At 44.8% G+C, this 12,409-nt stretch overlaps 1 protein-coding gene across 4 annotated transcripts in view; it reads right to left on the reverse strand.

Moving 5' to 3' along the window:
- znf827 (zinc finger protein 827) overlaps positions 1-12,409 on the reverse strand; it is a 71,906-nt gene that overhangs the window by 40,501 nt on the left and 18,996 nt on the right. For 3 of the 4 annotated variants that reach the window (XM_039781153.1, XM_039781308.1, XM_039781375.1), the window contains exons 2-4: positions 4,760-6,034; positions 2,322-2,494; positions 1,524-2,019 (exon numbers count right to left, since the gene is read on the reverse strand). In XM_039781153.1, the coding sequence (XP_039637087.1) occupies positions 1,524-2,019; positions 2,322-2,494; positions 4,760-6,034 (1,944 nt within the window). The remainder of the gene's footprint in view (positions 1-1,523; positions 2,020-2,321; positions 2,495-4,759; positions 6,035-12,409) is intronic. The other variant, XM_039781223.1, reaches the window with a different exon arrangement.

Below are 12,409 nucleotides of genomic sequence, written 5' to 3' on the forward strand. Positions count from 1 at the left end.
TTGTACATGGATTGAGCTTCTATCATTGTCATCTTTTGAATATCAATTTACAAATTCAGATCTCCTAAGTGACATCCTTCCTGCGTTTATCCCAGTGTTGCATCAGCTGGGCATGTTGTTATTGTTATAGTACTGGAATATTTCAAGCCTTTGTATCCGTGTCTACTATGGTTTTCGATAGCAATATAACAGTCTATATAGAGTATGCGTACTGGCAAGACAATGTTGTGCTAAAACTTGGATCAGAAACACTTTTTGTTATGTAGGTGCCACTAGTTATACAATGGGCAATCAGAGAGCACATGATCAAACTTTTACACATGAAAAGCCAACACAGATATCTCTTTAAAGTTTCAATGCTTTTTAAACAGCTTCTTTTTTTAATAAACTCATCTATTTATATAAACATAAATTTGTGTTAACTACTTGTAGGCACAATGAAAATAACCAAAATCTATTTAGTTAAATATAAAGTATTTTGTCTTCCTCAACATCAGTGTCCTAAGGGCAAGTTTTGAATTCCTTGGGTGTTGCCCTAACCAGTTTAAAATGTGGTACTTGTGAGAAGGCTAAAAGTCCATGGCCTACTTTATGATCATGGGAGAGACACACAAACCAAGGTTGTACATAACTGTGTACAAGTGAAGGCATCCCTCAATATGCTCCACCCATATCCTCAATATGCACAATGGTAGTTAGAAAAGGAAAGAATGTTATTTCTGGTGACAGTGAAGAATAAAATAAAACTTAAGGCAAAGGAGAGACAACATCTAGCTGGAGATCAGAAGGGATGTCTTCATGTTCAAATATAAAGTGAAATACTTTTTTTTTTTTCTTTTTTCTTTTTTTAAACAGGCAACTGCAATGACTGGAGTTACAAAGTCAAGTTGAGAAAGCAGAACAATAAACAAAATAATTATGGATAACAGGAGTCAAGCTAGTAGTGTGTCATGTATTTCTCAAAATTTCTCAATTACTTGATGCAATCTGTCTTCCATTTGGACAGTAGTAACTTTTAACTGCAGTACAGTATGTCCTGTACATTGGTGGGTTTTTCCTTTTTTATATGATGGCAACAAAAGAAAACGAACACCTGCCTACCTTCTCAGATCTGTGTTCACTTCACAAGATGATCTGCCAGAGACTGGTGTTAACGCTTTTAATTTCCATAGGCTCTTACCTGCTACCGTGATTATACATAGGCTCCCAAGTCCGCAAAAATATACATTTTGTCTGAATTAGAGCAGAAACTATTAGTTGGTTAATCGATCAGTTGATAACCAGAAAATAAATCGGCAACTTTTAACGTGTTAAGTATTTCTTAAGCAGAAATGGCAAAAATAAACTGGCTCCAGCTTTACAAAAGTAAATATATTCTGGTTTTTCATGTTTTTTTTTTCTATGATGCCACCAGGGGCTCTCTAAACGGGCACCTCTTTGCTATTTGCCGACATTCTAGTAGATATCTACTGAATTGCATTTTTCATTTTATAAAAAAACAAAAAAAAAACATTTATGCCAACCTGAAAGCTTCATAAGCAGGTCAGTAGCCGTCTTGGTAGTGATGTCAGGGCTGAAGAGGGAGGCTGTGGTTGGACCACTGGGACTGGATCTGAGCCCGACTCCTACCCCAACTCCAGGTAGGTCCAGGGAGTTGGCACTGCTGCTGGGACGGTCCCTGCACATGCTAAAGGGGGAGAGCACAGACAGATCTCTCTCCTGTTGCTCCTCCTTGATGTGGACGTGATTGGAGGGTGCTTCGACCGAGGGAGAGGTCTGCTGCTGGGTGTCTGAGTGCAGCGGGGACACCTCCGTTCCTCTCAGGTCTGCGGAGCTGCTGTCACCCATCAGGGAGCCCTCGCCCTCAGTGTCGGTGGTGAGCTCCTCTTTCACCTTGACGTCTGTGCGGGGGAAGTGCTGGTGGCAGCGCATGTGAAGCTTCAGGCTGAAGTGACGGGAGGAGGTGAAGGGGCAAAGTTCGCACTGAAATGTCTCACCCCGGTCCTGGTGCTGATGTACCTGGAAAAGAAGGACAGGTTTGTGTCAAATAACCTTTTTCTCTCTGGCACTACAGGACACAAAGAGGAAAGACAGGAGTCTTTGCTTCATATCAGTTAAATACATCTACAAACATGCAGCAGGGTTTAATTAGATTAAATTGCCATGTAGAAGATTTATTACACGTTTAACTAAAGCATGCATATCCTTTAATGTTAACAATTATATTTCAAGAGCCATAATAGCCACTAATTAAAGATGATGTGGATGGGGGTGACAAGGGGTGCAGGGTCACAAAATGAAGAAAATCCATATCATCTCACCTTCATGTGGGACTTAAGATTGTCTTTGCGAGCACAGCGGAAGGGACACAACGGACACTGGTGGCTTTTCAAGCCTGTGTGGATGACCATGTGTCTCTTCCAGTAGCTCTTGCGTTTGATGACCAGTCCACACACAGGACACTGGAATGGTTTGCCACCATCCTCAGGAGAGCCTTGAGGGCACCAAAGAACATTGTTACAAGAAGAGTCATTAGCGTAGGGAAATATGTACTTTGTTACTATTAAGAAATAAAAACCATGCCTTTTCAATTACAGACCACAGTATTCACAAATCTAGAAGAGGCAACTACTCCACACCTAATGGTGAAAACTATCAAGGGAAATGCCAGCTGGAAGCAATGGAACAATGGAAGTAAAAACTCAAGCATGTTTTAGTATCTCGATTATTGTTGTTGGCTTCATATCCGGCATCCATTACTGTTTAATTGGTCTTATTAGAAAGAGGCATGATTGCATTACAAATTCTACAAGGGCCTGTCAGGATGGCTTCATAAGTATTCCAGTGCCGTTCCTTGAAAAACATCTGGTAATCAGTGTTTGGTGAAATTACTGTGCTCAGCCATTCATTGACCTGAGGTGTAAAACCTCGAGACTGCCTATTTGCAACAATAAACCGCCATCTGCGGCCCAACCTCTCCAAGCGCAGCAGAGATCACAATGCAAAAATGACTTGTGCTTATTCTGACTTGAGCCGAGTGAAGCGGAAATAAAACAGGGCAGAGGAAATGCGCGCAAGTCTAGTATCCTCATCTTAGTATTTAACACACCTGTTTCTATGCTTTAGAAAAAGGGAGAAAGCTTTCCGTACATATTCAAAGTGCAGAACATGCCTGTGCAGTAGAGTTTTTTTATAGTGCGACTGGCAAGGGACGACAATAAAACTAGACATGACAGTCAATAATCAAGGTCACATTTTTCAGTCTGGCGACCAAACAACTACCTGCATTTTTACAGCGCTGCTCGACCTTGACGGCTCACGGGTTAGAGCAGACCCCCTTTTTAGCATGCAGATCACAGAATATTACATCGACTGCCTCATCTGTCTGAAGTCAATTTGATCCAGCCATTTTAGATTTGGCGGGGTTACGACACAATCCTTCAAAAGTGCCCATCCATCTCCCTGAAAACATTCTGTTCTCCCTAAAGGCTACTTAGCAAGAGCCTGCACTTTGAAGCTTTCTCAGTCCCTGTGCAAGAGTGAGATCTTTGTGTGCACCCTTGTTTGGTTATATGTCTACATCTGAGTACACTTACAGAATATACTGCATGGTCATTTGTAAGTAACAGAGAGAGAACATAAGAGGGAGAGAGAGGATGTGTGTGTGTGTGTGTGTGTGTGTGTGTGTCTGTGTGTGTGTGTGTGTGTGTGTGTATGTGCGCACGCGCACGCATCTGTATCCAGTCAGTGGAAAGTATGATGTGTTTGGCCTTAAGTCTGCTGTGCTGATCAGTGCAGAGGGTTCTGGCTAGTGGGGTTTGAAGCCAGGAGGAGGCTGCCGAGATGGATATGGACTCCAGGGCTCCCCACTGTGCCGAGCACACACTGACGGCCCCCTTTTGGCAGCACGCACATCCGAGCACAAACGAGCTGGTCTGGGAAGGCAGTGAGGTCTCAGTCTGAACCCCCCGTTGCGCCCACAGACCATTTCCCAGACTAGAAGGCCAGCCAGGGCTGTTTTCTCTCGGCTATGCTCTCTGCTCGGCTGACAGTTAAGCTGAGGCTACACTACTCGCTACTTTAGCGCCAGTGAGGTGAGAACAAAACCATTACAAGACCAGAGAAAACATGTCATCGAAGATCAGAATGATGCCCTTTTTTGGTGACAAGTAAACCTGCTAATCTCCCACACAATGACAGCAAAGACATTTCATCTTTTAGGAGCCATTGCAAGTTTTAATTCTATCAGTACTAATCAGTTTTAATTAATGTCATGACATACATAAGTGTTAGTAGTTCTTTGGTGAATACTGAATGGAAAGAAGTATAATGACACAGAAGATACTTCTTGAACCTCAGGCAAATATGTACCATTCTTTTTCAAAAGAAAACAGAATTGTGAAGGAAGATGAAAACTTTCCATAAATGGAGTTCAGCTGAAATGATCTTGAACCTTCATAGTGTCGCTCTTCTACACAGACAGGTCATTTTATTTCATTGTAGCAACCTTGTTTCATCTTAAATAGCCTGATTCTGTGTTTAACACAAGGCAACAATAGAGTGTGTTTCAGTGTTCCATAACGATGTCTCACTAAAGCAAAAACATATTTTCACTGGAAAAATATCCAAAAAAGGTACCTAACCTAAGCAGAGCTCTACTCTTATTATCTTTATTGGTGTGACCATTTGATCAATGTAGTTTTACTACTACTACTATGCATATAGTGATTGCTGTGCATATAGTATTACTTTAGATTACCTGCTTGGCTGTTGGGCTTGCCTCTGCTCTTTGGAGTAGAGGGCAATAGCAAGTCCAGGCTCTGGGTGGGTGTAGAGGGTGTGGTAGCCTTCTGGTTCTTGTCCAGCAAGGGCTTCACATCCTCTTGGAGGACCCCAGCAGTCGCCAAGGAGGAACCATCCTTCTTCTCTGCCAGCAGGTTTCCCGCTGCCCTGGCTGCCACCTCTTTGAGCAAGGCAGCAGAAGAGGTCATTGACACAAGTGAGAGAAAGGAACTGGCTGAGGATTGGTGGTCAGTAGCAGCACTGGTCGTTGACGAGGCTTGGCTCCGCTCACTGACTTTCTTAGAAAGTGCAGCGAGGGTGGAGCTAGCTGACTGTGGGCTGAATGGAGAGTTGAAGGCATCAAAGCGCACCACATCATCTCCTCGACCACTGCCTCCGAGGGCGGGCACTGCAGATGAGGCAGAGGTGGAGGAGGAGGAGGAAGTCGTTGAGGAGGAGGCCACGGCATTCTTGTCTTGAAGTACAGCATTCGCTGCTGCTTTTAACTTCTGGATTGCAGAGTCTGGGGACAGGCTGGAGCCGCATGGCGTGGAGCAGCTGGCCGGTGGCCATTTATCTGCAACACCTGCCCATACAAAGCCACTGCCGTTACTAGGGGTGACGGAGTTAAAGGGGTCAAGGGGCTCTTGCTTAATGTTGGTAACTGAGGGTGCCAAGGAGGCTGGTGAGGCTGAGCCGCTGTTGTTGTTATTGGCCAGTTTTCGGGCAAGAGCACTTAACTGCTGGGCATGGTGGGAAGATGGGGAGAGGGTCAGAGGTGGGGCTAAACCTATTGGAGGAGATTCCCCCCCAGCACCTCCCCTGGATGACCGACCCAGGAGCTCCCCAGTGTCAAGTTTCAGCGACCCAGCCTCTAGGAGGCGCCGTAGGTTGCTGCTGAGGGGTTTTCCCAGAGCCCGAGATGCTGCCTCACCATACAGTGATGATACCACAGAAGAGAGTGTGTCCTGGGCCGAGAATGCACCTCCATCCAGTCCAAGAAGTTCCAAAGAGGCACGATGGACGGGTGTGGGGCAACCCAATGAGCTCTCACCTCCACAGGTATCGTGGTCCCCGGACCCAGTGCTGACTCCAGGCCGCTCATCAGGAGAGGAGCCCCTGGCCAGGAGGAGCTCATCCTGGGTGTCTCCATAGGACGACGACTCTGAGCGTGTGTCAGAAGCATTCCCAAACCAGCCTTCCTCCTCCACAGGACCGTCATCAGGCCCTCCTTCCTCATTGCTGTCCACATCTGGAAGAGGAGAGGGAACATACAATTTACTGTGAGGGAATAAAAATAAATGCTGTGCAAGTATTGGGACATAGATATCACCATATTGCTCTAGTGAACAGTTAGACTAGGCATTCTCTTTCTGCTAAACATTTGAGTATCCTGATTATGAATTCATCTACATCAAACACTTTAACTTTACTAAGACTTAAGTAGGGCTGCAACAACGAATCGATAAAATTTGATTATTAAAAAAAGCTGGCAACGAATTTCATTATCGATTCGTTGTGTCGCACAACCATTACGCCACTCAGTCGTGGAGATAAAAAAAAATTTTGTTGAGCGCAGAGCGGAGTAGCGCGGAGCAAAAGAAAAGAAAAAAGAGCAGAGAGGGGGTAGAGGAAATACGGAGAGAGACCGGAGAGACCCGTAACGTTGTTGTGAAACACATGGCGGAGGCAGAGAAATCAGTACGACCTAAGTCATCCAAGGTGTGGGAGCATTTCACACTAAATAAATTGAAAACGTGTTAATTGCAAGATAAGCAAAAGCGACACTGCATGGCACGGGCGCACCACGGTGATGATTCAGCAACTAAAACATAAACAGGACGGTAAAGTCACTACAGAATCCTACTTCTGTTCCGTTTTGAAGTGAGGAACGTAACGTCCCTCCAGTAGCTCTTCTGGTGCTGGTGTGGTGTTTACTCGTTATCAAGCTGACTAACATGACAAGTTAGCGTTAGCTCGTTAAACAGTAGTAAAGCAGGGGTGGTATAGTTTGCAAGACTAAAGACACGGTTTTATTCACTCGCCTTTTTTGGCCCATTAATTATTTTATCTCTTGTCATGTATATATTCTGTGCTTTGTCCCATATCAGTTATTGTTGACGAATATATTTGTGTGTGTTGTATAAATGAACTTAACTTGCACTTACAACAATGATGGTAATAATTTAATGAATAAGCTTCAAGTGTGTGTGCGTGTGTGCGTGTCTTGTCTGTATCTGCTCTTTGGGTTACTTACCTTTACACAACTATTAACTAAAACAACAAGTATGTATGTATTGAGTTGATGTAAATTAATGCTTTTTTGGTTTTTTTATCCGATTCATCAATTAATTGAAAAAATAATTGACAGATTAATCGATTATTAAAATAATCGTTAGTTGCAGCCCTAGACTTAAGTAGAGGGCATAGGCATAGCTTCCGGCTAGACAGCTTGTAACACTGGAAATAACCATTTACTATTAACTTTTATTATTTCCCATCCTAGTTTGTCTGATGATACATAGCAATTAGTGATCTGTACTATGTGGATGCCTAATTGAGACCACGACCACCTGCCACCTGCCCAAACCCAAGTGGAATGGCCATTTGAATCTGCAAAATATACACTTCATTGCTCAGCGAGAAGACCACTAAAATTACACACAAATTCAACCTCTTTGTTATACAATAGCTGCTTTATGCAGGGCGCATGCAAGATTTTTGAGTAATTTAGATTTTTCTGTCCCTTTTTAACAGTATTTTTCCCACCCTTGGTCTGGAAGAGTCTAGTAAAGGGGTTACCATGACAACGGGTCCTTCTGGGAGGCTAGACAGCAAAGATTAGGGTAATGGAGGTTACAGAACTAGATTAATATTCATGAGCCTGCAGATACCACCAGGGAGCCAATAAGGATAGGGTTAAGGTCACCAAGGGTCATTAATATACACTTCATGTATCAATATTCATAAGCAAAACATTACAGCTTGCCAGACAAGGGCGAACAAAGAGAAGTGAATATTCCTGATACATATTAACAAACCTCCATAAGAATATGTCAAAAGCACCAAGCCTGGGCAAAAGAATAAAGTCAAAACTGACTGTTTATCCCCACCTCTTTGGCTTACTGTACACAACCTCACAAAACATCTGATAAAAAGGAACTGACTGAGATTTCTCAGAAAATTGGCACTCATACAGTTGCAAAAACATGTGTCAATGGAAGAATTGTTTCAGATGTCTCACACACCAACATACATACAGTATATCCACACACACCAAAGCCGTCTTCACCCTCGCAACCCTGACAGAGGCCTGGTGGGCCTGCTCTCTGTTTACAGGCAAAGGCAAAGCGGTTGCCAGGCAACCCGTCGCAGCAACCTGTTGGGATCATTAGAGTTGTCTGACATCTGGCCAACGTGGCTCGCCATGATCCACAAAAGGTGACCACAATCACAACCCACTATGACCGCTACTCTCCTGCTGCAACAGATATCAAACAGGGCTTACACACTTCCAAACATCTTCTCATTTCTGTCTCTCACACATCTTACATTTTTCAGTAACACGTAACCAAAAGCTGACAGGAAATGTCCGATGCCAAAGACCAAGGCAGCCGTAATAATAATGGCCTTAGGGCTCTCCAACCCAGTTATGAAGGCATGTCTAATAGACTTCACATACATCTAGGCCTACACAAACAATGCAAGATGTTAAAAGCCGTTATATACTAGACGCATCCAAGGTGGCGCACGACATCGTGACATCAAAATGATGTAATATCCGGCCGGCGCGTCCGATTTATGGCACCCGAGCAGATGTCGCGCACAGTTCTTTTTTTTTCAGCGGCGCGCGACAAAGCGGAAACAGGAGACCTGAATGAGTTCGCCTACAACCGGATGCCAGAACTCTCAGAGTGACTGCAATTCTCTCTGGTAAACTTACTGGGTTAAGATGAGTTCTTTTATGGTGAATGAAAGGCTTGATCCGATGAAGTAGGTCATTGAATCAAATCGAAGCATTGACGGCAATGCTGCTGCCAGTTCTGCCGTTTGTTTACCTTTTTCTTCTTCTTCTAGCCAGTAGAAAGAGCAACATCAGTAGCCTTTGCTCATTAGCGCCGCCGGTGTACAGGAGAAGACTGCAACTAGTGTCGCGACCACCAGCGCAGGTATAAATAGTCACGGCGATTTCATGACGTCACATATGCACGCGCCAGCTCGGCTGCGGTTACTGTAAAACACGCTTGAGAGAGTGACGGGAACAACATTGCCTGACCCTTCGCACTTCTTAAGACTGTTTAAAAAAGGTGAATGAAAACGTCATGTGCCGATTGTGAACCCAATTTTCCTATGCTCCTTGAAGCAATTTTGCCACCTGAGTAGGGTTAACAGGAATGAAAGAGAGGGAGAAAGAGCCAGTGAGTCATGCAGGGCAGGGCTTGACCCATTTCCATGTGACATGTGAAAAGCAGCAAGAGCCACTAATGGCTGTAATGTGGTTAGAGGGAAATCGCTAGATTGCTGACCCAAGGTCTCAGCTTTGTGGCTGAACTCTCTTGCTTCCTAGGTTCACTTTTAAACCTCAGGGTTAGGTACAGCTGAACGCAACACTACACCACTAGGCTTCTGCCAGAGTGCTACAGCGCACTGATGCACTCCACTACCATGGCTTTGTGTCACAGGCGAGCCGCCCCCGTGGGCAGAATGACATTTCCCAAGGTCATGGTCTCCAGCCCAAGCTCTAAGGGGGGGCTTCGTCTGAGCTCCGTTCTCACAACTGCTGCTGTATGCCCACCAAACGCAAGGGGACAAACATAATGCACGTGCACACATATCACAGTTTAGACTACAAACCCACAGCCAAGAGTGTGATTTAATGCTGAAGTCCTCACCACGCTGCATTTCTGACACACATTCAACTGCTTTGCCTCCAGTACAATGGGTGGCTCTGCGACAGTAACTGCAACCTCCCCCCAGTGATGGAAGCATGGAGATACGGGCCCAGGCGGCAAGCGTCTGCTACTGAAAGGGAACTATTTAGTGGTGTAATGGCGGGGATGACTTGCATGTTGAGACAAACAGCTGCGGGGTGCTCAGCAGTCTGGATCTGTTATCACTCACACACGGGTGATTCAGTGGTGCAGCAGCGGGGGGATTTTCTCTCTGGGCCACAAAGATGTATACTAGCGCCACCACATTGTAGACAAAGAGAGAGCCATAACAAGTCAAAGTGCAAGCTGAGGCTACACAAAGAGAAGGCCGCAAGGCCTGAGACAGGCTAGAATAAACTGTCTGCCTTGAGCTTGAACAGAGATGTACACTGAGCAGCTAAAATTATTTTTGATGCAGCACCTCTGCGACTTAAACTGTTTGGAAACCTGTGTGTTGTGTTAACCTGTCACAAAAAAAACAGACAAGGAGCTCACAGCCTGTAACTACAGCTAAAAACTGTTTGACATTACAGGTAGAGTACTTGTTCATTGTTTTACCACGCAGTGCTGTCAACAATCTCCACTTGTGAACTTGGCAGGATTATTTTGGCCGTGGCTTTTCTAGGTCAGAAAGAGGTGCATGTATGTGTGTGCATGCACATGCATATGAGTTTAGTACGGGAGTCAGCCAGATTTCCTTGTCAAACAGAATGATTGGTGGTAAAGGGAAGCATGAGAGTTAGAGAAGAGCAAGGGACTGGAGTAAGGTTGGCCAGGAGGTCACCGACCACATGACTTGTGTGAGGCTGCTGACTAACTAACCTCTCTCTCCCTCTCTCTCTCTCTCTCTCGCTATCTCTCTCTCGCTTGCTCGCCATCTCTCTCTCGCTATCTCTCTCTCACTCTCTCTCTCGCGCTCATTTAGCCAGGCATGAAAATTGGCCTTACTGACCCCAGGCCTGAACAGAGTAGGGGGAGAGGAGATGGGAAGGCGAAGGAAGGAAGGGGCAGATAGAGGGATGGTTAAGGGAGGGGTTGATTTGGCTCGGCAAGAAAGAAGAGGAGGCCATTAGCCGATTAAGGCTGGACAGGGGTGCAACAATACTGTGCCAATGTCAAAACGAGAGTCATGCCCATGAGCTAATATAGCAATGAGAGTAAGAGAGGCAAAGAGAGAGGGAGCGAGAGATAGAGCGAGGTAGTGCAGGTCAGGGAATCACTAAAAATCGCAAAGATTGCTGACCGCAAAGCCATAAAAAGTGAAATAACATAAAAGACTGCCACAACATACTAAGACTAAAACAATCACATCTACATAGGCAAAATGATTAGTATTACATCTTCCCTGCTATGACTGGGAGGGGGATATGGTATTGGTGTGTGCATGGGTATGTCTTTGGGGGTGGGTCAAGGAGGTAGAGCAGGACATGGGAAGGAGGGCAGTGAGTATGGATGTACTGAGGAAGGAGCCACGGCGGTAATTAAGTGTCCGGCTGGGCCCTGGCGGGGGTTGCCACAGCCGCGGGCTATGCTAATGAGCACGCCCGGCGGTCAGGGCTGCCTTCTTAGCGCCTGCTGGACAATATGGTGGGAGAGACATCTCTGCACATGACTAACAGTCCTCTCGAGGAGGAGGGTAATTCCATTAAGTGGGACACACTGGATCAGGATCGCTTCCCTTCCCTTTTTCCATAATCTCTCAATTGCTTTATCTCTTTTAAACCTGCGATTTTTCTTCTTCTTATATATCCCTACCTCCATCCCTTTCCCTCTTCTCATAACCGGGAATACTAATATTAAAAATATATATATATATATTAAGCACAGATGCTCTACATTAATCCAGCTGGAAGTGTGGGAGCTAGCAGACATATTCCCCCCCCCCTTCACATGAAATTATACACCGTCAATCTGTGAAATGCTGTTTTTTGCAGGAGCAACATGAAAATTGCTCCAAAGTTTATCTCCATTAGGAAGTTGATGAAACATGACCAACAAGGGTATGAGCAAGACGTGATCACTAAAGCAAAATGTCACACAATGGAGCAGGTAACGTATTTACTTTTGATGAACTTGGTGATGGTGTGATAGCATTTGCCTTGTGCTGGGAAGTAACACTACTTCTTTACATGCATGCAGTATATATGTAGGCAATTATATAGTAGTTGTCAAGGCCTTTCTTGTAAGTGACTTCAAAAACTGACACTAATTTTTCTTCCATGCAAGAGTAAGCTAAACCATTAAACATCCCTCTAGCAATTAATTATGTTGACACCATGTCCTCCTGAGTATTGATTGAGGTTCATGTAAGACATTATGAAAACTCAGAATCAACTCCTTCATTCTCACTCCAACTATCTCTGTCATCCCGTACAACTGGTACTCTTTGACAAAGGCGTAAAGAGCTCATCTCTTAGTTGGAATTTGAGGTGAGGCGATACTCTCAGTGAGGATCAGGGCGCAGGCAGCAGGGCTATATTTAATGGCGGTTGAGTCGTATTGAAATGTAGTGCAAATTACCATCTGTGTATTTTCGGCCTTGGCCTCCGTGGTTTGTGGGTACTTTGGGCGGCATGCCAGAGGTGAAACAGGAAGGAGAAGTGTTCTTGGAAGAGAATGAGACGACTGAGAGCCCCAGACCTCTGAAATTCCTCATTGCAGATGAAGTGCACTTTACCCCCTGGTTTATTTTTCCC

This window comes from Perca fluviatilis, chromosome 1 (genome assembly GCF_010015445.1).
Source record: "Perca fluviatilis chromosome 1, GENO_Pfluv_1.0, whole genome shotgun sequence".
Classification (NCBI taxonomy): Eukaryota; Metazoa; Chordata; class Actinopteri; order Perciformes; family Percidae; genus Perca; species Perca fluviatilis.